The sequence below is a fragment of the Thamnophis elegans genome, chromosome 11 (genome assembly GCF_009769535.1).
Source record: "Thamnophis elegans isolate rThaEle1 chromosome 11, rThaEle1.pri, whole genome shotgun sequence".
NCBI lineage: Eukaryota > Metazoa > Chordata > Lepidosauria > Squamata > Colubridae > Thamnophis > Thamnophis elegans.
In genome coordinates, this window is record NC_045551.1 from 29,418,602 (window position 1) to 29,442,678 (window position 24,077).

At 37.7% G+C, this 24,077-nt stretch overlaps 1 protein-coding gene across 1 annotated transcript in view; it reads left to right on the forward strand.

Moving 5' to 3' along the window:
* LOC116514742 (dehydrogenase/reductase SDR family member on chromosome X-like) overlaps positions 1 to 7,017 on the forward strand; it is a 127,917-nt gene extending 120,900 nt beyond the window's left edge. The window contains 1 exon segment of the mRNA XM_032226425.1: positions 6,550 to 7,017. Coding sequence (XP_032082316.1) covers positions 6,550 to 6,738 — 189 coding nt within the window. The 3' untranslated portion in view covers positions 6,739 to 7,017.
* Positions 7,018 to 24,077: the final 17,060 nt, after the last annotated feature.

Sequence of the window (24,077 nt, forward strand, 5' to 3'; positions counted from 1 at the left end):
ACAGTTCCGCATTATTTATTAGTTCTGCAGCAAATACAAGTTTTCTAGCTTTCAGCCAAAATGTTTGGTGATTGCATAGATTGTTGGGAACAATATTATATAGTTTAACACCGGATGCTTTTAGGCTTTTTGTACATTTATTGGTCTAAGTCTTTAGTTAAGCATTTATTTTGGTTTTAGTTTTGAGAATACAACTTTTCCCCTTTACAAGCCTGGAGTAGCAATAAACGAGAGGCTGCCAGCATTTCTACTGATTTCTGGGCAAAGTTGCGCATATTAAATTTCATGGAGCATTATTTCAAAGTTGTGGAGGTTTTTTGTTTTGTTTTGTTTTGAGAAAAGCAATTATTTTCAGGAGTGGGAAAATATCTAAGGTGAAAAAGTACTAAGAAAACATGGAGATATTAATCTTCTCTCTTCTCCTTCCCAATCGAGATTTACACATAATTTTAATGCTACCCTGTTTCCCTGAAAACAACACCTCCCTGAATAATAAGCCCAATCAGGCTTTTGAGCGCATTGATTGATTGATTGATTACATTTATATGCCGCCCTTTTCCCCGAAGGAGACTCAGGGAAGCTCACAATTCAATCAGGGAAGGGGGTACAGACAGGGGGATGAAAAAGACAAGACATAACAATAGAAAATTTAAAAACACACAACAACCATACCATTCGAGAAGGGGGGCAAAAACTCTTTAGCCCCAGGCCTGTCGGAGAGGCAAGGTTTTAAGGGCTTTGCGGAAGGCCTGGAGGGTGGTGAGGGTTCGAATCTCCACGGGGAGCTCGTTCCAGAGGGTCGGAGCAGCCACAGAGAAGGCTCTCCTCCGGGTAGTCGCCAGTCGACATTGGCCGGCGGATGGAATTCGGAGGAGGCCTAATCTGTGGGATCTGATCGGTCTATTGGAGGTAATTGGCAGCAGGCGGTCTCTCAAGTACCCAGGTCCAGTACCATGAAGGGCTTTATAAGTGACGACTAGCACCTTGAAGCGTATCCGAAGACCAATAGGCAGCCAGTGCAGCTCGCGGAGGATAGGTGTTACGTGGGTGAACCGAGGTGCACCCACAATCGCTCGCGCGGCTGCATTCTGGGCAAGCTGAAGTCTCTGAATGCTCTTCAAGGGCTGCCCCATGTAGAGCACGTTGCAGTAGTCCAGTCTAGAGGTCACAAGGGCACGAGTGACTGTTGTGAGGGCCTCCCGGTTCAGGTAGGGACACAACTGGTGCACCAGGCGAACCTGGGCAAATGCCCCCCTGGACACAGGCCGACAAGTGGTGTTCGAAAGTCAGCTGTGGGTCCAGGAGGACTCCCAAATTGCGAACCCTGTCTGAGGGGCATACTGTTTGATCCCCCAGCCTGAGAGATGGAAAACTTGGCCAATTAGTGGGAGGGAAACACACCAGCCACTCGTCTTATCCGGATTGAGTGCAAGCTTGTTATCCCCCATCCAGACCCTAACAGCCTCAAGGCACTGGCACATCCACGTCAACCGCTTCACTGAGTTGGCACGGGGCGGACAGATACAACTGGTATTTTATCCCGCGCCGTCGATGATCTCACCCAGCGGCTTCATGTAATATTAAACAGGAGGGGGGACAGGACCGAATCCTACGGCACCCCATAATTCAGGGGCCTAGGGGTCGATCTCTGCCCTCCGACCAACACCGCTGCGACCTGTCCGAGAGGTAAGAGGAGAACCACCGTAGGACAGTGCCTCCCACCTCCTGCAGTCATCGCAGAAGGATACCATGGTCGATGGCATGCGCTAAAATAACCCCTCCCTCAAAAATAAGCCATGTCTGAAAGTATTGCAACAACAGCAGCAGCCATGGGTGACCATGCTTGCCATTTCCTGCACCTCAAAAAATAATAAGATCTCCTCGAAATAAGGCCAAGCGCTTATTTTGCGGGTCAAAGAAATAAGATTATTTTCTTATTTTTGGGGAAAACACGGTAGTGAGCATTTACTAAAATATGTTTAAGATATTATATATGGGCTGGATTAAAAATGGTAAGTATAGGAGAATTAACTGTCCCCAACTGAAGTTAAAATCTAGAAAAACTAATCAATATGTTACAATTATAAGTTCATATTTTTAAAGTTGTTTTTTTGTGTGCCTGACAATTCAGGCATCTGTAATTGAATTTTTATTTTATTTGCTTTTTGCCCGTCCATCAGCATTGCTATGCCAGGACAAGCGTGACACTTTTTGAAACTGTGCTTAATTTCATTACTAATACGATGCTAATAAAATAACCAGTGAAGTTTTATAAAGACAGATATAAGATTTCCTGATGTATTTGAATTTTGCAAAATACCAGAATAATGCGGGCAATATGTAACAGTGAATACAGTAGCTGAGATACAGACTTTATAAGCATTTAAGTTACACACTTACAGTCTGTATATCATGCCAACTGTTTCAGCCATACATTTATAATTTTTTCTATATGGGAAGCTGAGCAAAAATCCAGCAAAGATTTTTAAAATCTTCATTATTAAGGTAAAAGCTAAAGGTTCCCCTTGCACATACGTGCTAGTTGTTCCTGACTGTAGGGGGCAGTGCTCATCTCCGTTTCAAACCTAAAGAGCCAGCGCTGTCCCAAAGATGTCTCCATGGTCCGTGTGGCCGTCATGAACTAAATTCCAAACGTGGCCATAATGCTGTTACCTTCCCACCAAAGGTGGTTCCTATTTTTCTACTTGCATTTTACATACTTTCAAAACTGCTAGGTTGGCAGAAGCTGAGACAAGTACAGGAGCTCACCCTGTTACGCGGCACTAGGGAGTTCGAACTGCTGAACTGCCAACCTTTGATCAACAGCTCAGCGTCTTAGCCACCTGAGCCACTGTGTTCCTCTAGCCACTGCATCCCTCTTCATTAATAGTATTGTCATAAAAGTACTATTGTTATGTGTGCCAACTTGGAAAATAAATAAGAGGTAACTATGTGCTTGAAGAAGTGGGGAAGCAGATTTTTTTTCATTTTCTGTTGACTTCAGTCTTTTAATGTGACATTTGTAAGCACCAAACATTGGGTCTTCAGTGTTTAACTTTAATCATATGTACTGTATGGCAAAATGGCATACCATGGCAAGATAATAGCTAATATAAATTTATATTTGGAGCATATTGTTGTGGCCCACCTGAAGCAACCAAATCATTTTCAAGATGCAACATAATTTTATTAGCATGAATACATCTATTCTGGATTCCCAGCACTTTCTGAACAGCCCTAGATGAAAGCAGAACCAGAGCTGATCTACATTTGGCTTACTACGTTGCAAAAGTGAGACAAGCAAAAAGGAAGACATAGTGCAAATTACACTATAATTTAGATAAGCCCATTTTTGTTGACATTTTGTAATTTGTATCTTCCTACCATATTGGCATGATAGCCATAATAATTCTGAAATATAGTCAGTGAATAGAAAGTATTCAATTTACTGGACCACAGCTTCTCCCTGTCTTTTATGCCAAATACCTTGATTTTAAATCTGGGGCTTGAAAGAGGCAACCTTTATTCATTCATTCCTGTTATCCATGATAATAGTATTCTTTTACCATTCATTCACCCCTTTCATCTCCAAAACTGGAAAAGAGCCCAGAATTTGGGCTTCATATGAGGATCTGTGATAGACTAAATACCTCTAGATAGAGCAGTAGTGAACTATTCCATGTGAGGAGGAATACGGGATGGACATTATGTAGTCTTCTTGTGAATGAAGCAGCTGAGGCTCAAGGGAGGAAAAGACTCACAATGTGCAGATTAATTTTTGACATACAATGGATTTTAAATGCCTAACATGGAATATAAATGAAGCAAACACTCATAAAAGAAGATAAAGATTTCATTATTTCATTATTTTAAAGAAATGAATCAAGATGTAGTCTAATTTCAAGAAAAGCATCTTTGGAAAAGTCTATGCAATATTTTAATCTGCAAATATTTTGTAAGAATTCATTTCAGTGAACATTTAAAAAAAATGGAATTGTAACCCCCACTTACAACCAGAACTGATATTGGCTGATGATTATGGTAGATATGTGAGGGTGGGAACTAATTTGCATAGGACTTTGATAATAGGAATTTTTGCTGTAAATGATTTTCTGGTTCTTAGGGCTATAGCTTCATCATCCTGAACTATTTATCATATTGGCAAAGATTCAAGGGTTGAATCCAAGGGTTTCCTCTATTTTCCACTTTGAAAACTATTTGTCTTATATTCTTCTAAAAATTTCTACAGCCTTGGCTTGTTCAGTAAGAAGCAATCTCACTGTCAACCAGTCTCTTTCAGAACATACAACTTGCAATTATTCAAGATATAATAGTTTCATCTAAACAATTTGAAGAAGCAGTAATGCCCTCACAATGAATTACTCTCTAGTCATGAATTCTTGTTTTGGGTTCTCATGATTTCTCTACCAAGTTCTGCCTTTATTTGCTTGCTATGTGAGCTCATTCCTGAGAAGCATCATGTAGCCTTAGGTAAACATCTTTATTAGGAATTGCTATACAATATACAATATTCGGTTTTATCTGAAGCTGTTCCTATCCATTGTGGAATAGAAATTTGTCATAGTGCTCCAGATTTCTGTTTTTACTAACTCTAAGATAGGTCAGATTAAGAAACCAACTCCACAGAAATACAATAATTATATTCTATTGAAATGGGTAATATTGAATAGAACCTTGCAATTTTTTTGTGTTCCCCCCTCTCTCTTATACTCCATTGAGTCAGAGAAGAATCAACCTAAGCCTTTTGCTAATGCTGTGTCCTTTTCCAGGGTTTGTTTCTTGTTGTTTCCTTTTGTTAGGGCTCTCTACAGTTTTATTAAATAAACATGAAATGTGGGACTACTAGTTAGGATGTGGATTTGATTGGGTGGAAACAACAGGATAAACTATATTCAGAGAAAGAATATTGGTGGGTAAAAGAATTGTCTGTTCATGAGGCATCTATTGCTCTGTGAGAATAGGTAGGGGACATGGAGTTCTTTCAGGTCCATTGTTCAGATTGACCTATAAAATGTGTCAAAATTGTGCACTTGCTGAGTTTAGAAAACATATCACTTCAGTTAACATCAGTAGCCAAATGCCTGCTTCAAATGTCATACTGTATGTGGAAATCAAGATAGAATGGAAGAAGCAGATTTTTGTGTAAAATTACCACAAAAGTCTTCGAGAAAGTATATCTGAATTGTTTTGGTGCTAAAATGTGTTCCTAATTCATTATTACAACTGCTTTTGAAGACTATAATTTTATTTTTCCACTTCTGTCTTTTAATTCACAAGTTCTAAATGATTTTGTTGTTGTTTTCATTTTTAAAAAGTCAACTTTGTTTTTGCTTACTGTTTCAGATGGTTATAAGTTTCAGTGAACTCTGTAGAATAAGTTTCCATTCTCAGTGTCAGCAAATTAAAACTCCTGCTTTGGTCTAATTATGTATGACAACCCATTGGCATCAGTTAGAAGTGTAATAATAGATACACAAAGAAAAAAGTTTAAATGCATAATTTTAAAAAAAGCTAGGAATATTTTAATAATACTTCCATTAAACTGTTAAATGTGAAGCAATAATATCACACCAATTAGAAAAAAATTGCTTCTGATTTGATTTTTCTTCTGACACATATTAGTTTGGTGATAATTCTAAATTAAATCTTTTGATTTTACCTTGCTGTTCTGGATTAAATGCCACAATTTGCTGACAATCTGGTTTTCATGATATCTGGCTTGTGTGTTTTAACTAACAAAATGCATTATACATATAACTTACACTTTCATCTGTTTATGGCTGATTACAGAACTTGTCATCTTGGTAAAAGAACTAATTACGCTAGAGACTGCAGTATCATTGCTTGCTTTCAGAAATGCATTAATTCTGTTTCTGAAGAAGGGATGATTTGCAGATAGCGTATAATGTTGCTGCATAGAGATTGAAAAATCTTGGACCAAATCCATTGTAGTAAAGAAGCTTGTCTTTTCAGTATATCTTCAGATATGCAGTGACCTCTAATCATTTCCCACTTGCATATTTAAGCAAAAAGTGGAGGCTGACATTTGGAAAGGGTTTAGATTTTCAAAACATCTGTAGAATCATACTTGAAAATATATTGTTGTACAATGACTGAAAATAAGTTTTTAAGGTCCTACTGTTATTGTAAGCTTTTCTAATAAATAGAAAAGCATCCCAAATAAAGGAATTTATTAATAATATCAGAATTTTTCATCCTTGTTTTTGAATGGCCGCTGTAATCTTGTAACTTTTTCAGTCATGCCACTTTAATCATATATTGAGATTCTTATTGTCTGTTATGGTTTCTTCTTTTCTTTTTTAACTCACTTCTTTAGAAATAAGTGGTATGGTTAGTATCATTCTTCTGATTTATTTTCTCTCTCAACTGCTAGGTAATGGCATAGAAATTAGAATAATTCTTAATTACACATGCAGAAAATGTAAAAAAAGTTCTTGCTTTCATCTTAATTGTTTACATTCTTTATATTTTCAATCTTTAATTGTGTTTAATTTCTCAAATCCACAGACACCAGAAGAAGGTGCATCTACATCAACCTATGCAGCAGTTTCACCAGAACTGGAAGGAGTTGGCGGATGCTACCTTTACAACGAAAAAAGGACAAAATCTGCTGATGTCTCTTATGATGTTGAGTTGCAGAAAAGACTCTGGACAGAAAGCTGCAGACTTGTTGGGATTCCTGATGTAATGTCCTAGAGGTCATGGGGAGAAAATGATGTGGTTTGCTATGGGAATTCAACCTGTCTCACTGACCCAAGCTGTGCAGCATCACTCATACTTCAGGAATTCACTGTTCAGTCACATGAGCAAGTATGGACATAGTTTGAGCTACCAGTCTGCCAGCAGTGGTGGCAGTGATGATAGTGGGCAAAACATTCCCAACTAGAATTGTATGTATGGTGGTTTTAAATTTAACCATCCATTTTGTAATCATAATGTTTTTGTCTGTGATTAAAAACAAATTCTTTAACCTTATGTAGAATTAAGAGTTTTCTTTCATAAAAACAAAGGTTAAATTGATATGGTCTCCATTTTTCAAAATCCAAGGATTTGATCATTTCATTTTCAGCAACTTAAAAAAAAACTGGAGTGATTTCTTTAATTCTTAATTTTGGCATTTTTGCTCCTTCCAAAGAAATATAAAATTAATCTGATATTATTTTTTTTCAATACCTTAAAACCAGCATGCCTATGATCACAAACATAATTGTTTTCATATTTCAAATGTTAGGCTCACTGTATGTATGTATGTATTTCAAATGTCTTATCAACTCTTGAACATAAGGCATATTACCTTTTTGTAGTTTGTAATAATTCAGTGATAGCTGCTCCATTTTCTGGGACAGCTTATTTAACAGTCAAAAAGTGATACAGACTAAAATAAGATTGATATGTACCAAAAAATAATCTGTTTTCCCTATGGAATATTTTGCACTTGCCATCTAAATATGAAAACACAATTTCAGAGTCTAAAAAGCCCACCCCATCCATCCATCCATCCATCCATCCATCCATCCACCCACCCATCCACCCACCCACCCACCCACCCACCCACCCATCCATCCATCCATCCATCCATCCATCCATCCATCCATCCATCTATCTATCTATCTATCTATCTATCTATCTATCTATCTATCTATCTATCTATCTATCTGACTTTCTTCCACATCAAATAATTTCCTCAAATCCTTGCTTCCCCCACCCCCCACTTTAAAATATCATTGCTTATTTTGAAATGCGGATAGGAAAAAATATGCCTTAACGTTGGTGTGATCTTCTATGGATTCGGATATTAATCTGCTTTTTACAAGCTGCACTATAAGATTTTTTATTATACAGATACAATTTCATATTCTAACACATTTTAAATTTTAAATGTGTACATTTGTAATGTAATCCACTTGGTCAGATGATATAATTCTCTTTCAACTGAACTGGGCTGAAGTTGACTTTCTAGATGGTTTGGGATTTCTAAATGTTTTTATAAAGATGATCGTGTTAACAGCCATAATCCTTTGCTACTGTTCTCTTTGCATATCCCAAGTCATGTCCAAATTTTTATACTTGTTTATGAATGACTGAGATGGCAAAAGGCAACCAAATCACTAGAGATTATAATGTGTAAAACAGAAGCTAGAGCTGGCACCTGTCCAGTGCATTGTCACACCTATATTTTAATATTACATATTGGTGGTGAAGAAATCACAGTTCCAGTGATTCACTTCAAAGAACCTAGTAAACTGAAGTCTGCTCGATAGTGCTGAGAATCTCTTTAGTTATAATGTTAAATTCAGCATGCACCCACTTTACAAACTTAAATTATCATAATCACAAGTTTGTAATGTTGGCAAGTTTTTGAAATCTTTTATATTACTGTTTTTTTTTATTTTTCAGGATAACTGGACTTTATGTTGTTGATTTATTTGATTTCAGCAATTTATCTACCACTTTGGTCTTCCTGGTTGTTCTGTGAGCAGAGTGTAAATCCTGAAAAGAAGTATACAGTTTAATTTATTGCAATTTGGTTATTTTACAGTTTCTCCAATACATTTAATATAACTACAGAAAGCATTGTTCATAAATTGGCAACAACAGTAAAATAATATGAGCACAGTCACTTTAAAAGCATTCATGTCCACATTCTACTAATATTTAAGAGAGTTTTTAAAGTACATCTACCTCTGAAGCAATATTCTCTCATTATAAGATATTACATTTCCCTTGTTCCTTTAGAGACTAAAGATGACCTTATTGCAGCTTCTCTATGTTTTTGTGCTGACAACTTATCTGCCTTTCACTAGATATGGTAATGCTTTTTCTCACCTGTTTGTTCTTATGATTTACAGAAGCTGAAAGATAAAAAACCTCTAAGCAGCTTCTAGAGACCAAAATGTGTAATATGAATCCCAAAATCGGTATTCTGAGGATAGCTAGATACATTTCTACACCGAGACTTCCATAAAAACTGGAACACTCTACAAAATTTAATATGTTGAACAACTGTACATAGAATCCTAGAATTGTAGGGCTTGAAGGTCTTCTCGTCCATTCCCCTGCCAAAGGCAGGAGTCGTTATTCATTTTGGACAAATGGTTGTCCAGTCTATGCAGTAACAGTAACAGAGTTGGAAGAGACCTTGGAGGTCATCTAGTCTAACCCCCTGCTCACGCAGGAGACCTGTACTAGGAAATCGAACTGCCAAACTGCCGACCTTTCTGATCAACAAGTTCAGTGTCTTAGCCACTGAGCCACCTAGTCAGGCTGTAGAATTTCTATAGAAAACCACCAGCAATGGAATACCATAACTCCAGGAGGCAAGCTGTTCAATTGATTAATTGTTCTACTATCAGGAGGTTTCTCCTTAGAGAAACCTATACAGAAATCCCTTAGTTCCAGATTGGAACTCTCTCTGACAACTTTCCACCCATTGCTTTTTGTCTTGTCCTCAGGTGCTTTGGAGAATGGTTTTTTCCCAACTCTCATGTGTCCACTCAGTATAGGGACATAAAGGCAGTAGAGATTTGAACAAAAACCATTCACTGATCTTCAGGCAAATAAATATGAAAGTGGCAGGAGAAGTCTTCAAATCTCAGGAAACGATGAACAAAAATGTGCTTGCACAAATTGCTCACCTTCACGATTGCATTAGAAGCAGTTCAACTTACGAATATTTAAAATAGTAGCTACTAGGATGGAAGAATTGCTGAATAAGTGTAATGAATGAATGCTATCCTTACATTCCCTCTTGATTTAAGTACTTAATGCTTCTAATTAATAGTGCGTCTGAGACTCCCCAAAACAAAATGATCTCATGAAATGGCAGAGCAGTCATCAAAGAGTAGTCAATATTTGATTGAAATGTAGAAAATGTAAGCACATTTTAGCTTTTTTTTTTGTTAGCATCATTCCTTAGGAAAAACATTTTGTGAAAATGTCGCTATTGCTATTTTTTAAATGAAATAATAATATTCAGAGAAGTTGTGAAGAGCACATTTGACAATATGTTTATTTTCCAGTCTGGCAAAAAAATAGCTGCTGGGATTAAAGGGTTTTTTATGTATTCTGCTTTCAACTATTCATAAACAGGAGCTCTTGGCAGATCTGTGTTTTGCAACATAGCTTATTCAGGGATCATTGACAGCTCCTACTCATTCTTCAACTACTGAACACAGTTTCTCTTTGCACAAAGCATTCGTACCATATTTCTCCTGAGTTGAAAAAATAGTGTGAGTTGCATCTCTTTTTTAAAATAAATTAATTAATAAATGGTTGCTTAGCATTTGTTCAGAACAGCTGATGCGAGTAATTGTCCAGAATTTTATAGGGCTCTGAGATCATCTGAATCAGAACAGAACTTAGTAGTGCCTAAGCTGCCAATCGGATTCAGAGGCTTCTTGATCGAATAAAGATTCATTGCGAACAAATGTGTGTGTGGCTTCAGGGTGGATGAGCGGAGCAGCGTTTCCAAACTAATTCTTCCCTTCACTTGGATTTTAATTTGCTTATTTGACAGTGCAGTTGTACTAGCAATAGCAATAGAACTTAGACTTATATGCCACTTCATAATGCTTTATAGCCTTTTCTGAGGGCTATACAGAGTTAGCATTTTGCCCCCAACAATCCGGCTTCTCATTTTACTGACCTCGGAAGGATGGAAGGCTGAATCAACCTTGAGTCGGCAAGAATCTAACTACTGGTGGCTGGCAGTATTAGCCTGAAATTCTGCATTCTAACCACAGCACCACCATGGCTCTCTAATATGGTACTACCATAGTATCTTTTTCTATGCTATATATCACCTTCCTGGATACTAGATACTAATTTATAATTACCTCTCAATTTGTGAGGTTTGACAGGACAGTTTAGGCATAAATTGCTGGAGCTCACATGTATTTTGCTAATTTGTAGTGAGTTCTTCAGCTTAGGGCACAAGTAATAAACAAGCCATTACTTTTAAAGACAGTTGCTTTGGGCAGGAAAATTACAAAGTGGAAGAAACTGAATTTAAAGGAAATGATGCTCTGTGAATGAAAATAACAGACATTACAATGAGCAGGGTATATACTTGTGGGTTATTGTTACTTGACAATCCTTTGTACAATACATATTCAATATCACCTCTAATTATATTCTAGCAGTATTGTACTGTATTAGTAAGAAGCTCATAATACATTCTATAAAAAGGAAAAACAAACTGAATTTCCTATTTTGCTTGCCCTTTTCTTATCTAGTATTTTCACAGTAATCAATATCCTAGCAAGTATTCAAGCAAGCTAATTTTCTAGAACCTTTCTTTTTCTGATGTAGGCTGTTAATTTCATATAATTTCATATAATGTATTTGTTCCATTTCCACTCCTATTCTTAGCAGTGACTTTGCTTGTTTTTCTCAGTCTTCTGTACCATTTCTTGGGGAGGAAAGAGAAAAATCTTGAAGATTAAAGGAAAAACAGTTATCAATCAAAGCTAAGAGTTATCAATGTCAGGCTAGATAGTGGGCAGAAACCAGCAAAGCCTGGGAAATTCAAACACTGAGTGATCAATCAAGACCCAGAAAATGTCAGTTGTTCAGGTGAGCTTTTTTTTTTTTTAAAGAAGATACAGCTTTCTTTTGGTGTGGGTCTTTGGGTCTTCATCCCAGGAAAAAAGGCCACCTCTTTTCAGATTGGTTCCTCAAAGGTAGGAAAATATCCCAATCAGTGGTGGGATTCAAAAATTTTTACTACCGGTTCTGTGGGCGTGTCTTGGTGGGCATGGCAGGGGAAGGATACTGTAAAATTTCCATTCCCTCCCCACTCCAAGGGAAAGTTATTGCAAAATTCCAATTTCCTCCCGATCAGCTGGGACTCGGGAGACAGAGAATAGATGGGGGTGAGGCTAGTCAGAGATGGTATTTACCGGTTCTCCGAACTACTCAAGATTTCCGCTACCAGTTCTCCAGAACTGGTCAGAACCTGCTGAATACCACCTCTGGTCCCAATCTGAAGGAAAGTTAGAGAATCAGAAGAAAATCACCATGTAGGGAAACATGTAAGAGGTTGTTTGATATCCTTTTTCTTTCATGATTTTGAATTCCTAGTCCTAGTGGGTTCAACCTATTCTCTCTGCATGTCTGCCTGTAATAACATCTGTGAATTGAGGCCTGTGAGATTTATTATATTTTCCTTTTCCCATTGATTTTTCTCAGCTCTTTAACTTTAATCTACAGAATAAATGATATATACCTCATTCGAAGGTCTACTGACATAGTCAGTCAGACAGTGAATTTAATGTACCATGCACCCTGGCAATTCTGCTGGCTGCAGAAACAATAAGAAAGCCCAGCACAGGAGGTTTTTCCACTCTGCACCCTGCATAAAAATGCAGAGAAGAATTTGCTTTGGAAAAGAATAGATGGTAGCCCTAAAGAACAGGGTCTTCTCAAGACTCTGTTTTTTCCCCTGTGAAACAGAGCAGCAGTAGGGATAGTGTGGAAAGAGCTAAAGGACCCTGTAATGGTACATGGGAATGACCTTGGAAGACCGGCAGAATAGTGGGCCTAGACAATGATAAGACAAGCAGCAGCTGAGCCTCCAGAAGGGATGAGGGTATGATATATAGAAGGGGGAGATATATACTTTCAGGCTTGCAAGGTTCTGTTATTGTAACGTCACAATAAAGTTAAGAGCTACTACTTCTGGGTGTGTTTCTTGTCTGGACAACCTGCAAGGTTAAAACTTGTGAGAACCAATGAGCCAATTCTTGTTCATGCCTATAAAACTGCTCTCATAATTTTGTTCACTAAATAGAATATCTCAGAGAACTCCTAAACTTTAGGTTTAAACTGTAGTTTGAATTTAGGATAGATTAGCAATCTTAAATTAGAGTAAATCATAGGGAGTTTTTTGTGTTTAATGTGGAATTTGAAATGGAACTCGTTCTAAATTGATTTGCTATAATTTATTTTTATTCACTCAATGACAAAGTGATTATGTAAACCAATCTATTCTACAAAAAGATCAGAGATGAACTATATTTTACAACATATTTCAAACTCAATTATACTTTATACAGTAATTAAGGAACAATATACAGTATTTTCATGCCACAATATCCATCTTTGCCATACAGGACATCTCTCAAAAAAAATGAAATTTAGGACAAAGGCTAAATATTTCACCCAGGCAAGATACATGCATGTAAGCATTTATTTTCATGTATTAATGAATGATTTTGAAGCATCCTACCCTTCTCTGCTTCAGTCAATTAATACAGTTCAGTCTTGAGGAATGACTTCAGCTGTATATTTTCCATGCTACTATTGAATTTTCAACTGCCAAGCTGTGACTATCAGGAAGGATGATGATGGTTGTTGTTGCTGCTGCTGCTGTTGTATACAACTAAAATCATTTTTTGCTTTCTTTTTGCTTTTAAACAAAACTAAAGCACAGCAAGACTCTGTTGGAATCAAGAGGGATGAAATTCATGTGGCTGACTGCAGTCCCTGCAGGGCTGAAACATGCGAAGAAAGCTTAGTCCTTAAAGAAACAACATGAGAAGTTATTCCTTAGGATGTTCCCATTTTTACAGCGCACATTTTCCTCCATTACAGAATCTTTGAAAGCAAAACAAATGTAGCTAATATTTAGCATGGCTTGATTCACATAAACACATCAACAGAGTTTCCAACTCTACCACACAAATAGTCATTGCTTATTTTTATTTTTATCCAGCCTTTATTTGGTCTACTTATAAGTAAATATACACTTTTATTTAAAAAATATGATGTGAAGTAATCTGTAAATAATACTGATACTGCAATTATGTAACAATTTAGTTCAAACATTAAATTTGCTCAATGATATGACCCATAAGTATACAGGGTGAGAGAAAAAGGCTTACCTGTGTGTAAAATTATTTTTTTCTACACAATAGTGCACAGTTTTATTTTAAAAAATCCCCTTTGAATGTTTTGAATGTTTTCATATCTTCATTACTAATGTTATTATTACTTCATGTGGTCAAAATTCATGTCCTACTATATGTAAAGTGAGTCTGAACATATAACATCATTCTTTTTTTTCATAAGCCAAATTATCCAATAATTGATAAGCCAGTCTTAAAAATGTAATCACCCCATCCTCTTTGTTAATAAATCCAATTAAAGGGTCCGTAGTACCACATTAAGCAGTGATGATGGATTTAGGTCAGCCATGCCCTAAATACATCTCACAAATTTTGTCTCTTTTCATCATAAAATTATTCATAAAGTTCAAAATTCCAGAAAAACATCCAGGAAAGGATGTTTCCTTTCCTGGATGTCTTGGTTGTTGTTGGTTTTTTTTGTCATTGTGGCTAAAATATGATTCCATAAAAAGCACTGGATAAAATGCTGTTCTTCAATGAAGACAAAAGACATGGATAATTAACTTTGATTCTTATCTCAAGTTTGCCCAAAAGTACATGGGTGGCAATTCAGATGTCTAGAGTATATTACACTAAACTTTTTGCCTACATGGGTGTTGCTCTTTGATGGAAACCAAACATTTATTGTGTCGTACAAGAAGGAATTCAAGCAAAGATATAGTAGCATCATCTTTTGGTGCTTCTGAGACTGACTTGTCATCTTTGAAGGAAATGTGGATTCTCCTTTGCTACAAGCTCTGCAGAAGTATGTTAGATTGTCAGTTGCAATGAAAATGAGTCATGCAGCAGGTTAATGATCCTAAACATAAATTTAAGTTTTCAGGAGAATGAATGAAGATCAAGTTCAGTGTTTTGTAATGGCCAAGTCAGAAGCCAGACCACAGTCCCATAGAAATAATATGACAGGACCAGCAACAAGTAATTTTTGTTATAAATCCTCAAATATTACTCTGGTGAAGCAGTTTAGCAAGGAGAAATGGGTCAAAATTCCTACATAGAATGTGAGAGTCTAATTGCCAGTTAGGGGAACTATGGGTTACACTATTGCAGGTAAAAGAGGTACAACATTCTTGAATCTAAGGATAACACTGGGGGGGGGGGAGGTCCTAAGCACCTGACTTATTCTACAAAAGAATAGCTAAAAGCAGAAATCATGTGTTTTGGAATCACCCAATCATGGCCCTGACATTAATCCAACTGAAATGTTCTGGCATAATAGCAATAGCACTTAAAATTATATACTGCTTCACAGTGCTTTACAGTCTTCTTTAAGCGGTTTACAGAGTCAACATATTGCCCCCAACAAACTGGGTCCTCCTTTTACTAACTTCGGAAAGATGGAAGACTGAGTCAACCTTGAGCTGGTGAGAATTGAACTGTTGAACTGTCAAACTGCAGCTAGCAGCCAGAAGAAGGAAACTGCAGTACTGCATTCTAACCACTGCGCCACCACACTCATTGAACTTGAAGTAAGGACTAGTAAGCTTTTTGAGATATGGTAGATCAGGAAAAAGTCTTCAGTAGAAAATTATCCATTATTAGGATATATTATAATAAGAAATACAACCTGAATGTTTACCTCATTTCTCTTTCATATCCTAGTTAATCAGGGAGGGGCCTACCTGAGACTCTTCCTTATGTTATCATGTTTCCCAGGAATTAAGGAATGTTTGCTTAAATAATTGTTCTTGCATATTTACCTCCAAATTATCTTCCTAATTCTCTATAGACGTTCATTAAAATAGCCCAAAATATTAATGATTTGAAGCAGTTCTGTAAAGGGCAAAGATATCTCCAAGCTGATGTCCAGAACTGATCAAGTACAGAAATACTTGGTTGGTTATTAATTACTTTTTTAGGCCATCAAATGTCAAAACAACTCTGGGCAGTTTTGCAAGTGAAAGGAAACATAATTAAAAAAAAAAATCCAAAGAACAACATAACCTCTAATCACATCACTTTCAACTGACTGGCCTGCTAAGCCCCCCAACCATATGTCTGGGGATAAGTCAGATTTTTAAGAATGTCTCAATGTTGGGAAAAATGGGGATAATGCAAACTCTGGAGAGATATTGCTGTAACGTGTAGGGACTGAAACAGAAAAGGTCTGATTCCTGTGGCTGTTAGCTGGCATAGTTTAATCAATGATATCCAAAGTTAGGCATGTTAAAATGCAAAGGACAGGCTGCTGCGACTACAGAAAATAGGTGGTCCCTCAAATACTGTAACTAGCTACTATGCTATGTGGAGCTTTATAATTAACAACCAACATCATGAACTGCATGCAGAAATCAACTGGAAACCAATGGAGCTCAGATAACAGGATATTACACAGCATTACAAGGCTTTCCCATCACTGCTCATGCTGCCTCATTTTGAATCAATTACAGCTTTCAAGTGATCTTCAAAAATAGGCCACATGGAGTTCTTCATGGTAATTCATCCATGAGATGGTCAATGCATTCATCCTGAACTCCATTCAGAAGTTCTGGTAGAAAAACTAGAAAATCTCCAGAGCCAGAAGGACCAAGCATCTACAGCATTCAGTGTTGCTAAAGGCTGAATCTGTGTCTCAGGCCTTCAGCTCACCATCCCTCCCTCTACCAGTACAGAATGAAATAAATAACAAAGAACCACTGCAGTGCTATGTCCCATAATCTGATCTGAATAAGGGGTCCAAAAACATACTATTAATGATATCAAAAGGCACTGAGAGATCTAGAATGGCATGGAAGTTTCCACCATCTTTATCTCAACACCACCATAAGTTTTTAACAAACATGACCAACCATCTCAGTACTATGTCCAAACCTGGAATCTGACCAGAAAAGATCCAGACCCGGTACTCTGGGTTTTTTTTCAGATTATCCAGGATACCGAAAAGATCCCAGTATCTTTTCTAAGTATCCAATTACTGTATCTTGCCAACAATATTCTCTGAGAAGGGAAGATTGGAGAGTGGCTGAAAATTGTCCAGTATGGTTGGTGTACCACTACCTCCCTCAAACTATCCCCTCTCTTAAGATATCCCAAGCAGCTTTCAGAAGCCATGAGAGGCAGGAGTCCAAATCTTTCTAGTACTTCCAAGTAAGAAGGTACCTCTAGCCATCTTGACCTGCCCAAGTGGAGTTCAATTCTGAACAAATTCAATCTGTTTTGTCTGCTGTTTGTCTCGGATATTTGAAGTTAAAATAATCGTTCGTGACAAAGGTGCCACCAGTTACGAAATCTAAAACGTCACATACTTTTTTCCCCAACATAGACAGATGGACAAAATGTTGGCTCAGTGTATTCCATAAAATATAGTTTTATGTTTTTGTGTTTTAAGCCTGAATCTCTTTATTAATAGAATATAGAAGAAGGGTAGATCACACTATAGATCACTGTATACTGTGGGATTATAGAAAGTTTTAAAGGGTTCACAAACTTTGTTTCATCATTATACCACCTTTATCCGTGGGTATAAGTACATTTTATGAGCACAATCTACTTGCTGATCATTCAAATGGCAACTTGTATTGTACCCATTCATCGTAGATGATGCTCAGTTGAGTGACCATGAGAACAAATGTATAAAGTGTGTTGAACAAATTAAATCTCTAATATCAAATATATCTAACAGTAGGGGGATGTGGTGGCGCAGAGGCTTAATGATGCTGCTTGTGCTGAGCATTTGCTAACACTATGGTGGTTTGAATCCAGCTCTGCAGGAAAGGGTGAGCTCCTAGATTCCTGGACTAGGGACTGTCAGCTGCCAGGACTTCTACCAAGTACATAACATTGTAGCCTCCCCAGCCTTGCATGCCATATGCTAAATAAATAAACAAACATTTAACAGTATAATTATTCCAAGGTGGGGAGAAGAGTTTAAGAGAGAGAGCAGATAATTAGAAAATATAAATGTGCCAAGATGATTACGTGCTATTTCCTGCCCTGCCCTTTATTGTAAAACAATGTGAAAGTGAATTGCACCACTTTTATCTTCTGCCTGTTTTTCCTGCAACCTGGCATGATGGGATAATGAATTCTACATCCAGTAGCGTTTGTTAACATCCACATTCAAAGGCTTCATCCCCTACTTTACCACGTTTCTTATCCTTTATCCCTTTTATTTACTATCATTTCTGCTCTTTCCAATATTTATCCATCAAACCATATTGACAGTTGTCAACATTTACCCAGGCTGCTATTTCTTCCCTTTCACCAAACAACTTTTCTTGTTTCTCTTTTCTAAAATCTACCTTATTTCATAATAAGTGTTTGCCTTCTTATTAATTCTCTCCTCCATCTGCAGTATTCCCTATATGAAACAGTATTTGATGGCATAGGTTCTTTGAGTCACCTCTCCCCTTCCTTCTAGCACCTGGACTACTGGTCCCATTACCCTATTTTGCATGAACTGGTGAGAAGGTATTATCCATTTGAAATATAAATTATACATTAATTAAGTGCTTGCTCTTCTTACCTCATCTCTCCTCTTCCTTTCCTTTCCTTTCCTTTCCTTTCCTTTCCTTTCCTTTCCTTTCCTTCCCTTCCCTTCCCTTCCCTTCCCTTAGCTACAAAGCACCAGATGCAGATGATGACACCATGGTTGAATGAATGATCAAATACACCATTCGGTTGCAGTTGTGGCAGGTCACGGAAATCTGTACAAGCAAACATCGGTGCCTAATACGATTGTATGATTCTGTCTTTCTCCTGAATGCTATTGCAATGTTAGAATGAATGGAGTGGAGGAACTTCACAACAAAGGATCTGCAGGGATCAACAGAATCAACAGGAACAATTGAAGCTCCTTTTCAAAACATCTGCATGAGATACATACAATAAACATTTTTTTTTAATGATGGATTTTGGTTGTCCAAATGCTGCCATTTTGATGCTGTTGAACCTCTTCCTATCGATGCCCCTGCTCTGCCATAATGTACTCATCATCAACAGAGAAAGAAAGTGGTTTTTCACTTGGCACTGCCATACTAGAGGAGCTGTTTCTGACATCATCCCCTCCCCAAGCACCCTTCGTTTTATCCAGCATTTATTTTCTTACTGCCTTCCCTTCAAGCAACAATTACTCTGTGAATAATGCTTGAAAAGGAAAAGAATACCAGCCTGCTAACAAAGTCAAGGGCTGCCACAAAAGGTTACCAGAGAGTGTGAGATCACAACTGTGATTAGAAAGCTTGGCAGAGGGAAATATATGGGCTCCGTAGGCAGAGGAAAGTGCTTATCATTTGCATTAGTGCCTGCTTCTAAGAAATCGTTCAAGAAAATGAAAAAGGCCTGGCAACACACGAAGAAAATCTATGATTACTTTATGCTAATGAAAAAGTTTTCTTGAAAACTGTTTGGAAAAACCATATGGTAGAGAGGAGGAGGATGGCTGTGCAACAGAGAAACAAATATAATTCTTCTGGAATCCCACCCCCCCTACCCAACTCCAAATGTTATTTATGATGCTTGGCTGCAGTGAGATGTGTGCTTCAGAAAATGACTTTGTGCAAAACCTGATTTTTAATAGAATCCATTTTCTTTAAACCCTGCTGCAAATGGTTATTTTAAAAGAAGCATGCAGAGGCAAAATGTAGCCTTAGAGATCCTCCCTCTGTAATGCTTGGTCTTTAACTGCTGCTTTCTATTACCACCCACTCAGTGCCAGAAGACTGCAAGATAATTCACCATACATGACTCTTGCATCATTCTTACAGCGAGAGTCAAGCCAAATATGTCAGCTAAATAAATCACTGACATATCAGGAAAAGATGTAGTATAGTGGAAGAAGGAGGCCTTAATGCTTCAGCCTATCACAGGTCCGGCTGAATCTTCTTCCCATGCCTTTTTTTTTGTAATTTGAGAAAGGACAAATGTGGAAAACAAAGGTCCACAATTTGAGGCCCAAAGACTTGGCTGGGCTCCCAGAACCCTTATTAAGAATGCAACCCCATTCTTATATTTTCATCTGGCAGAAGGAAAACAATGAATTGCACAGGAAGAATGAATTATGTTTAAGCACATGTAATATTTTCCAGCTAAATATAATTTTCCTTCCATCCTGCTCATTTATTTGCCTCACCTCACCAATTTTGGGGGGGTTGTATTCCCCAGCCAGTCATTTGCAGCCCACAAGAAAATGCAGCCCATTTGCAGCCCTCAGATTGAATGACTTGAGTGTGGGGTTCCACTGGGAAACTGATTTCAAATCGTTTTGTTCTGGATTATGGCCTTCTGCTGCTGATTAGAGATTTACTTTTATAACCTATATCAACGTTGGTGAAACTTTTTGACACTGAGTGCAGAAATGTGAGCGCTGGAAACCGGAAGAGCAGTTCCCTGGTGCACATGTGGGCGCCGGGAAGCTGAGCTTCTGCTTTTCAGTGTGCGCATGCGTGCCAGTCACCTGGTCTTCTGGTTTCTAGTACACATGCGCATGCAAAGACCAACTGGCACATGCTTGCATCGGAAACCAGAAGAGCAACATGAGACGGCTGGCATGCCTGAAGAAATGGGTCTGCATGCCACTTCCAACATGCATGCCATAGGTTTGCCATCATGGACCTATGTCATGAGGAAGAATTATAGCTAATGATGCTGGTATATAGCTTACCATCCCTAGAGTCAGTCACAACAGGACAGGGAAAACCTTTACCTTTATTATCTGGGTTTATCATAAGGCTCTGCAGTACTTATAATACCTGTCTGCATTTCCTCCCAAAAGCCACACCAGTAGCTGATCCACAATCCCATGAAATATGGTTCTGGTTTAAGGAATTGTAAACACATGTTACTTTTGTACCCACTGTCCTCTGTTCTTTAAAGGACCTTTTTGACTTAGAATCCAAACCACTGACATCCATATTTCTTAATATGATAAGCCAGCCAGGCTGCTGGGGGGGGGGGGGGGGGGCTCTCTAACGTAAATGAAGAGTGATTGCTGGAAGTAATGTCCTATAATTGTAGTGTGGTTGCATCTAAATCTATTGGAAAACATAAAATCAGGGCACATAGATAGAATTGTTTGATGGTAGCATAGAGGTCATTAAAAGATAAATATTTAGTTGTCATGTGTGTCTCTTCAGGTCGGGTACAACCTCAAAAACTTTCCCAAATTGGGGGGAGGGGAACCACACTAGAAGCCACTGAAAACTTTTTCTCTGCAAATTTGTACAACCAGTTCTTGGGGCTTCTGAAAATGTGAACCACCACCATTTTTTGGTAGAACAGTTCTAGACTATACAAAATAGTTTCAAACCTTTGTCCTGATTTTCTCTCCATTCAGTTTATCAGAAATTCCCAAATTTTAATGTTAAGAAATATGGAAGAAAGTTTTGCTCTGTTCCTTTACTTTATATAAATACATCATTGTATAAATCTTTATCATACTACCTGGACTTACCATTTTTAGAACTTAAAAGCCTTGAAGAGTATAATCATTCTTCATCCAGTAGAGGGAGGAAAGGAATTCATCACTGATTCCACAAGCATCCTGGTTTCTTTTTATGCACATATCAGAGCTCTACAGTATGAGTAATGAATGTTTCTCTTTTAATTCTTTTTGATTGCTGGAAACATTTTTTTTTTAAAAAAAAACACTCTTCGCTTTACCATCTTAGAATATTAAAAAAAAACAAAAAACAAAGCAGCTTACTGAATGCTATACCCATGTGGAACTGTTTCTATGCAACCTTTCTCTTGAATGCACGTAATCCTGGAATGTGTATATTAATGATAAGGATGTCATCTTTCAATCATTTTGTGGTATTATGATTTTTTTAAGGTGGGAAAATGTAAAAGAAGTTTGAACGCCTTGTTATATAATTATATGACTGGAAGTCTTTTTGAAGGTATTCTAGTCTAACTTCTTGTCCAGGGCAGGAATCCTCATAATATCCCAGATAGATGGCTATTCAACCTTTGAAAACCTATAATCATGCAGGACCTACAATCATTTGAGACAGATTGTTCCATTGTTTAATAGCTGTCAAAAACGATGTATTTCTATAGAGAAAAATGAAGATGACTTGGAGACATACCAGAACCATTACCCTGCATAAGTCCTGAGAAACAAAATGCCATTCAGAAGTGGCTTGGGATTCCCTGATTCACTTAGTTAATCTACCTGTAAGTTCTGTCTCGTCTACCTAGTGAGGCTTACAATTCCTCCTTATTTCAAGTTTTGATACCCTTCTGTAAAACTTCTACCATTGATTCTTGTCCTATTCTCAGGGAGCACACACTCTTCTCTATAATAGTATTTTAAGTATTGAAAGAATGCTACTATGTCTCCTCTGAGACTTCTCATCTTTAGACTAAATAAATCCACTTCCTTTAACCTTCATAAGATGTAGAGCAACCTTTGTTTTTTCCTTTCTGCACTCTTTTCAGTTCTTGATTGTTTTATATTATGGAAACCAGAGGTAGACATAGTATTCCAGGAGCAGCCCAACCAACACAGAACAGATAAAAGTTTTATTTTCTATTATTCTGACACTACACTTCTGTTGATGCAGCCCTATATTGCATTAGCTGTTTTGGCAACTGCACTGGATCATATTTAATCTGTGGCTCCTTAGGACAGTGAAATACCTTTGACGAGTACTACATATGAGGCTTATACCACCAATATAAGTAGGTTTTCCTACTTAAGGCAGAATTTACATTTCTCGTCACTGAATTGCATTCTGTTGGATGAAAGCTATTCAGGTCTACCAAGATTTTTCTGAATTTTGAGTCTGTCTTCTGAGGAATTAGCAATCATCTCAAAGCTTTATATCAAGCATTCCTTTTATTTTCTCATTTGACACATTTATGGAGACGTTGAAGAGCACTGGGTTTGGGGCAGAATTTTGTTACCCCAGAGCACACACCCCTCTCTAGTGACACATAGTAGAACCATTAAGGACTGGATATGGTTGTTTGGGCACTGTAAATCTATTCAGATCTTTCATTTCACTTTTTTTCTTCATTTTATCATGAAGGGAGCTACGATTAATTTTATCAAATACCTTACTGTAATCTAGGGCCTCTATATCCACAGCTTTCCTTTGATCACTAACTTAGCCACTATATATATATATATATATATATATATATATATATATATATATATATATATATATATATATATATATATATATATGTGAAATGTTTGGCACAATCTACTTTTAACAATAGCAATAGACTTATACAACAGACTTACTGTATATACTCGAGTATAAGCCTAGTTTTTCAGCCCACTTTTTGGGCTGAAAAAAGCCGCCTCGGCTTATACTCGAGTCAGTGAAAAATTTGCCCGAAATGGAGGAGAAAAAGGGGCGGGGCCATGCCGCTGGGTGACACTCGTGAATGGCCCAGTGCCCCTGTGAGTTTCCCCTCCCTCTGTGTCAGTTTGCCGCGCAGCGCGCACCGCACCATCCCCCCTCCTCACGTTCTAATGTAATGCAGGGCTGTCTTACGATTCCCCTTCCTCCCCCTCCTGCCGCTCTGCAACAATGTCCCACCTCCTCCTTGTTATGGCAAGCAGCCACATAGCGATGTCCCACCTCCTCTGGTACAGTGATCCAATGATAGGAATCACTGTGCCGTGTGTCATAGGAGGCGGGACATCGCTCCCGCGGCTGCACGGGACATCATCATCACAGCGGGACATCAGCATCATGAGGTGAGTGAAGTATTTCATTGAATACACCGCTAGTTTACTGTTTTTCTTTGAAATAAATATTCAAAAACATTATTGGTATCTATTTTTATTTTTGAAATTTACCGGTAGCTGCTGCATTTCCCATCCTAGGCTTATACTCGAGTCAATAACTTTTCCAGTTTTTTGTGGTAAAATTAGGTGCCTCGGCTTATATTCGGGTCGGCCTATACTCGAGTATATACGGTATATATTGCTTCATAGTGCCTTACAGCCCTCTGTAAATGGTTTACAGAATCAGCATATTGCCCTCAACAATCTGGATCTTCATTTTACTGACTTCAGAAGGATGGAAGTCTGAGTCAACCTTGAGTCACTCAGAATCGAACTCCTGGAGTGATCTGTGAGTTAGCCTGCAGTACATTCTAACTACCGTGCCACCATGGCTCCATGCAGACTTCATCTTGTTACTTTCTAAGAGATTGCAAAGCCACTAT